This window comes from Anopheles funestus, chromosome 3RL (assembly GCF_943734845.2).
Source record: "Anopheles funestus chromosome 3RL, idAnoFuneDA-416_04, whole genome shotgun sequence".
Lineage (NCBI taxonomy): Eukaryota > Metazoa > Arthropoda > Insecta > Diptera > Culicidae > Anopheles > Anopheles funestus.
Window position 1 is genome coordinate 778,926 of NC_064599.1, and position 7,423 is coordinate 786,348.

The 7,423-nt window shown below is 36.5% G+C and overlaps 1 protein-coding gene across 1 annotated transcript; it reads left to right on the forward strand.

The window, feature by feature from the left end:
• Positions 1 to 5,163: 5,163 nt before the first annotated feature.
• Positions 5,164 to 6,367, forward strand: LOC125768698 (uncharacterized). Its single transcript, XM_049436721.1, has 2 exons — positions 5,164 to 5,445; positions 5,526 to 6,367. The coding sequence occupies exons 1-2, from the start codon at positions 5,337 to 5,339 to the stop codon at positions 5,933 to 5,935; spliced, it is 519 nt and encodes a 172-aa protein (XP_049292678.1). The 5' UTR covers positions 5,164 to 5,336; the 3' UTR covers positions 5,936 to 6,367.
• Positions 6,368 to 7,423: the final 1,056 nt, after the last annotated feature.

Here is a 7,423-nt window from a genome sequence, read left to right on the forward strand (position 1 = left end):
AAAATTTTCCACTCGAAAATTTCATAAGGGGTACCCCTTGCCATTTTTTTGAGAAATTTAGCAAAATTTAAAAATTTGTTTTATTTTAATGCGAAATTGTTGCAATTAGTTCCTTTTCACTCAAACAATGCTTTAAATTAAAAAAAGGTAACAAATAATGAAAATATTAAAAAAATCTACAAATTTGTCAATCCACTAAGACTCATTTTCCCACCAAGTTTTGCCTATAACTCGGTCGGTATCCAACGGATCGCCAATCTTTTTCAGGGGTCGATAGATGGCATCAATGGCTACATTTTCTTCGTGGACGGCCATGCCCTCAGATGTTTGTGCCAGAAGTTATGCGAGGAACCAAGTTCCTTACCCCGTTTGAGAAAATGTAAAATTTTCCTCAAACCAAATTTTGCCTATAACTCGGTCGGTATCTAACGGATCTCCAATCTTTTTCTGGGGTCGATAGATGGCACCAATGGCTACATTTTCTTCTTGGACGGCCATGCCCTCAGATGTCTGTGCCAGAAGTTATGCGAGGAACCAAGTTCCTTACCCTGTTTGAGAAAATGTAAAATGTTCCTCATTTTTCTGCAATTCAGCAAAATTTTTAAATGTGATATATTTCATTGTGAATTTGTTGCAATAAGTTTCTTTTCACTCAAATATTGCTTTAAATTAAAAAAAGAATAAGAAATCAGAAAAAAATTTCAAAAAAAATTTTCACTTGAAAATTTCATAAGGGGTACCCCTTGCCATTTTTTTGAGAAATTTAGCAAAATTTAAAAATTTGTTTTATTTTAATGCGAAATTGTTGCAATTAGTTCCTTTTCACTCAAACAATGCTTTAAATTAAAAAAAGGTAAAAAATAATGAAAAAAATTGAAATAATCTATAAATTTGTCAATCCACTAAGGCTCATTTTCGCACCAAGTTTTGCCTATAACTCGGTCGGTATCCAACGGATCGCCAATCTTTAACCTGTGGTCGATAGATGGCATCAATGGCTGCATTTTCTTCGTAGACGGCCATGCCCTCAGATGTTTGTGCCAGAAGTTATGCGAGGAACTAAGTTCCTTACCCCGTTTGAGAAAATGTAAAATTTTCCTCATTTTTGCACCAAATTTTGCCTATAACTCGGTCGGTATCTAACGGATCTCCAATCTTTGCCTGGGGTCGATAGATGGCACCAATGGCTACATTTTCTTCTTGGACGGCCATGCCCTCAGATGTCTGTGCCAGAAGTTATGCGAGGAACCAAGTTCCTTATCCTGTTTGAGAAAATGTAAAATGTTCCTCATTTTTCTGCAATTCAGCAAAATTTTTAAATGTGACATATTTCATTGCGAATTTGTTGCAATAAGTTTCTTTTCACTCAAATATTGCTTTAAATTAAAAAAAGAATAAAAAATCAGAAAAAAATTTCAAAAAAATTTTCCACTCGAAAATTTCATAAGGGGTACCCCTTGCCATTTTTTTGAGAAATTTAGCAAAATTTAAAAATTTGTTTTATTTTAATGCGAAATTGTTGCAATTAGTTCCTTTTCACTCAAACAATGCTTTAAATTAAAAAAAGGTAAAAAATAATGAAAAAAATTGAAAAAATCTATAAATTTGTCAATCCACTAAGACTCATTTTCCCACCAAGTTTTGCCTATAACTCGGTCGGTATCCAACGGATCGCCAATCTTTAACCTGTGGTCGATAGATGGCATCAATGGCTACATTTTCTTCGTGGACGGCCATGCCCTCAGATGTCTGTGCCAGAAGTTATGCGAGGAACCAAGTTCCTTACCCTGTTTGAGAAAATGTAAAATTTTCCTCATTTTTGCACCAAGTTTTGCCTATAACTCGGTCGGTATCTAACGGATCTCCAATCTTTGCCTGGGGTCGATAGATGGCACCAATGGCTACATTTTCTTCTTGGACGGCCATGCCCTCAGATGTCTGTGCCAGAAGTTATGCGAGGAACCAAGTTCCTTACCCTGTTTGAGAAAATGTAAAATGTTCCTCATTTTTCTGCAATTCAGCAAAATTTTTAAATGTGATATATTTCATTGTGAATTTGTTGCAATAAGTTTCTTTTCACTCAAATATTGCTTTAAATTAAAAAAAGAATAAAAAATCAGAAAAAAATTTCAAAAAAATTTTTCACTCGAAAATTTCATAAGGGGTACCCCTTGCCATTTTTTTGAGAAATTTGGCAAAATTTAAAAATTTGTTTTATTTTAATGCGAAATTGTTGCAATTAGTTCCTTTTCACTCAAACAATGCTTTAAATTAAAAAAAGGTAAAAAATAATGAAAAAAAATTGAAATAATCTATAAATTTGTCAATCCACTAAGGCTCATTTTCGCATCAAGTTTTGCCTATAACTCGGTCGGTATCCAACGGATCGCCAATCTTTAACCTGTGGTCGATAGATGGTACCAATGGCTACATTTTCTTCGTGGACGGCCATGCCCTCAGATGTTTGTGCCAGAAGTTATGCGAGGAACCAAGTTCCTTACCCCGTTTGAGAAAATGTAAAATTTTCCTCAAACCAAATTTTGCCTATAACTCGGTCGGTATCTAACGGATCTCCAATCTTTTTCTGGGGTCGATAGATGGCATCAATGGCTACATTTTCTTCTTGGACGGCCATGCCCTCAGATGTCTGTGCCAGAAGTTATGCGAGGAACCAAGTTCCTTACCCTGTTTGAGAAAATGTAAAATTTTCCTCATTTTTGCACCAAGTTTTGCCTATAACTCGGTCGGTATCTAACGGACCTCCAATCTTTTTCTGGGGTCGATAGATGGCATCAATGGCTACATTTTCTTCTTGGACGGCCATGCCCTCAGATGTCTGTGCCAGAAGTTATGCGAGGAACCAAGTTCCTTACCCTGTTTGAGAAAATGTAAAATGTTCCTCATTTTTCTGCAATTCAGCAAAATTTTTAAATGTGATATATTTCATTGCGAATTTGTTGCAATAAGTTTCTTTTCACTCAAATATTGCTTTAAATTAAAAAAAGAATAAAAAATCAGAAAAAAATTTCAAAAAAATTTTCCACTCGAAAATTTCATAAGGGGTACCCCTTGCCATTTTTTTGAGAAATTTAGCAAAATTTAAAAATTTGTTTTATTTTAATGCGAAATTGTTGCAATTAGTTCCTTTTCACTCAAACAATGCTTTAAATTAAAAAAAGGTAAAAAATAATGAAAAAAATTGAAAAAATCTATAAATTTGTCAATCCACTAAGGCTCATTTTCGCACCAAGTTTTGCCTATAACTCGGTCGGTATCAAACGGATCGCCAATCTTTAACCTGTGGTCGATAGATGGCATCAATGGCTACATTTTCTTCGTGGACGGCCATGTCCTCAGATGTTTGTGCCAGAAGTTATGCGAGGAACCAAGTTCCTTACCCCGTTTGAGAAAATGTAAAATTTTCCTCATTTTTGCACCAAATTTTGCCTATAACTCGGTCGGTATCTAACGGATCTCCAATCTTTGCCTGGGGTCGATAGATGGCATCAATGGCTACATTTTCTTCTTGGACGGCCATGCCCTCAGATGTCTGTGCGAGAAGTTATGCGAGGAACCAAGTTCCTTACCCTGTTTGAGAAAATGTAAAATATTTCTCATTTTTCTGCAATTCAGCAAAATTTTTAAATGTGATATCTTTCATTGTGAATTTGTTGCAATAAGTTTCTTTTCACTCAAATATTGCTTTAAATTAAAAAAAGAATAAAAAATCAGAAAAAAATTTCAAAAAAATTTTTCACTCGAAAATTTCATAAGGGGTACCCCTTGCCATTTTTTTGAGAAATTTAGCAAAATTTAAAAATTTGTTTTATTTTAATGCGAAATTGTTGCAATTAGTTCCTTTTCACTCAAACAATGCTTTAAATTAAAAAAAGGTAAAAAATAATGAAAAAAATTGAAAAAATCTTTAAATTTGTCAATCCACTAAGGCTCATTTTCCCACCAAATTTTGCCTATAACTCGGTCGGTATCTAACGGATCTCCAATCTTTGCCTATGGTCGATAGATGGCATCAATGGCTACATTTTCTTCTTGGACGGCCATGCCCTCAGATGTCTGTGCCAGAAGTTATGCGAGGAACCAAGTTCCTTACCCTGTTTGAGAAAATGTAAAATGTTCCTCATTTTTCTGCAATTCAGCAAAATTTTTAAATGTGATATATTTCATTGCGAATTTGTTGCAATAAGTTTCTTTTCACTCAAATATTGCTTTAAATTAAAAAAAGAATAAAAAATCAGAAAAAAAATTCAAAAAAATTTTCCACTCGAAAATTTCATAAGGGGTACCCCTTGCCATTTTTTGAGCAATTTAGCAAAATTTTAAAATTCGTTTTATTTTAATGCGAAATTGTTGCAATTAGTTTCTTTTCACTCAAATAATGCACCAAAAGAAAAAAAGTAATATAAAATAAAAATAAAAAAAATCAGTTTGAAAATTTCATGGGGCTATATAGCCTTCGCTCGTTTTTGGTATCGAGGTTCAAAAGAAAAATTCAATCGGTGGTAACAGAAGAGCATCCCATACAAAAATACAACGTTTTCATTGGGAATGAAAACAAATGCTTATTTTGGTTCATTTTTACATAGCGTTGAAACATTTATTCGTACTGTGCATAATTTGTGGCAGTATACACCATTACCATGAAATCCCTTCATGCCGGTTCCTGAAAAATAAATCTACGTAACATCGAGCAAACAACCCTGGTTTTTACAAACATATGAATAAAATCAATGCCACATTGCTGTTTTACGGGGAGTAATGTAAATTATTTAAAAAGAAACATAATATGCTGGAAAAAAGTTGTATGTTTATCTTATCGTTAATAACTACGTAAACAAACAGTCCGGCGCCCAAGTAACAATTGTCATCCGTCGTACCAAGGTGTGTATAATTTTATTTTCGATTGCTTAGAATCTTTATTTTACGGTGAATGTGCTAAACAACATTGGGCCATTTTTAGACAAAATGAATTTTTTGAGTATTTTTTGCAATTAGGCAATGTTTTAACGATGCTTAAACACAGTAGGTTTACATTTAAACATAATTTGAAAGCAACAAAGTTTACAGTTGAGCAGTTATGTCAAATGCCAATGTCAAAGAAGGCAGCAAAATCAACCGGTTTGCATGAAACTTGAAAAACAAAGTATGATTCATAACAATTGTCTGTCATTTGGTGTTTTTTCAGTGATAATTTTTCTTGGTGGCCATAAAACGCGAAACACGCACAGTTAGTTAACCTTGAAACAAAACACGGCCAAAGAACAGTGCAAAGTTTTTAAGCACTTCCGCTTTAAGCGCGAATAGAAACGTAGTTAGCTATGGATTTCGTACCGTTCGTGCTCACTGCTGGTATTGTATGTTTCCTCCTTTACTGGATGGTGAAGTGTTGCTGCACGAGGCGCACTAGTCAGGGTGCGGTGATAGCAAGTACGTATTTTTGATTGTGTGGTAATGTGATGTTGCACTGTCCATGAGTCCTAATTCTTCCTCCCGTACGAATATTACAGCACCCATCGTGATAACCTCGGAAGTTCATCGTGTTACACCGGGTACTATCCAAGCCGGACCTTCTGGTGCGATCATTCAGGGACATTCGACTGGAACGGCAGCGTACCCGGTGGTTCCGAATGCCTATTCAACACAACATCCGGCACCATTTCCCGCACAACCGTACATGCAACATTACCCACTACAAACATCGGGCGCACCATCGCTACCCCCGCAGGAACATACTGCTGCCCCTGTACAGTTTCCGGCTCTTCCTCCGCAATTACAATACCCTGCACCACCAGCGGCATCTGCACCTCCACCCGGTCCTGCTGTAGGTGCTGCGATGGTTAACCCCCCGAGCTACGATCAGGTGGTGTCTGAGGCATACCCTGCCCAAGCACCGTACAATCCGAACTATAAAGGTTAACATAACTATTGAAGATTATTCGAAATGCAACTTAAAATCAGGTTAAGGGTGGAACAGGAAAGGAAAGCATTTTAAGACCGTGGAATCCTACCTTCCAAAGCCAGCGACTTCCAGTTCTTCCCTGGAATGTATTAGACTGTACTGTGTAAGTAACTGTTAAGATGTCACTTCCAGTAATAGTGCGTGATGTTATTGCATCAAATCCGTGGACGTGTCATGGAGTAGAATACTCGTAAACTAGTTTCGTTAATGAATGCGAAGATTTATTAAAGGTTTAAGCTTAAAGTCAGTTTATGAGATCGATCAAAAAATAAATATATACACTTAAAGTTGAAATGGTGGGTGTTTGATAATACACGGAAGAACTATACCAGCTGTCACAAACAAAACTATGTTAGAATCCGGCCAGAAAATAATAGTTGCGTTATTTTAGCAATGTGTTTTTATTCCTGAGTTGTTACATTTGAAAAGGTTTCCACTTAATCCTTAACAGTCATTGCGATAACCATTTATATCTTCGCTCTTCTGGACAGGTTCACCCAGCAGCAGCATCTGAATAGGAATCGAGATCTAGGCTAAATGGTTATTATCTTCCAAAACGGTGAAAATGTGCATGTACAAGATGAACTTTATTATGAGAAAGTTTCTGTTGAGGCTGTCATCAGCAATAGTAGGACTGAATGTGTTGGTAAAGAGTTATTTCTGTTTGGTGATGAACACCAAATGAACCAATGATGATGAACATTTTATCGAAGACCGACAACCTTCCTAATCGTTCCTAATAGTATTTTTTTCCTTCGTCCCTCCTAATGATCACACAGCATTATAGAAATAGTCCGTAATCTATACGGGGCATCTACTCGAACAAAGCACATGCTATAGGTATGATTCTTTTATTTAAGTATTTTGGCGATGATTTTTTTTTTCAATTGCACATTCACAGTTTGCTGATTGCCGCATCGAGTTCAGAATCGATTTTGCATTTTTGGCCATTAATTGTCGAAACAGAGTGTTGAAAATGTGATGCCAGATAATCTGCGAAGAATGCTTGAAATCCGGTAAGGGAGGGCCATAGCATAATCGAACTTACCAATCCACTTGCCCATTGCGATGCGTTTCACTCTCGTTTCAGTATATGTAGCTACTGTGCACTCCGAAAAAGGAATGCGTCCACATTCGATGCACTCTCCCACCAGATGCTGCAAGTACTGCATTCCGATACAACCAGCACCACACAATGTTTTGCAATGCATCATGCGAATGTGTGCGCGCCACGGCGTGAAAAGGGTTAAAAAATGTTCCAATCTTCAGCGAAACTCGCCCGGTGGCACAGAAGATTTTTATGGAATGCAGGTTGTGGTTCTACTACGACCTGCTGCTACTACTAACACACGTACCAAAGACTCCCTTCCACTTCCACAGATCCCGTGTTCACGATCACATGGCGATTTATTTGTAAACATTACGCATGGTTGAAAAGCAACAAGC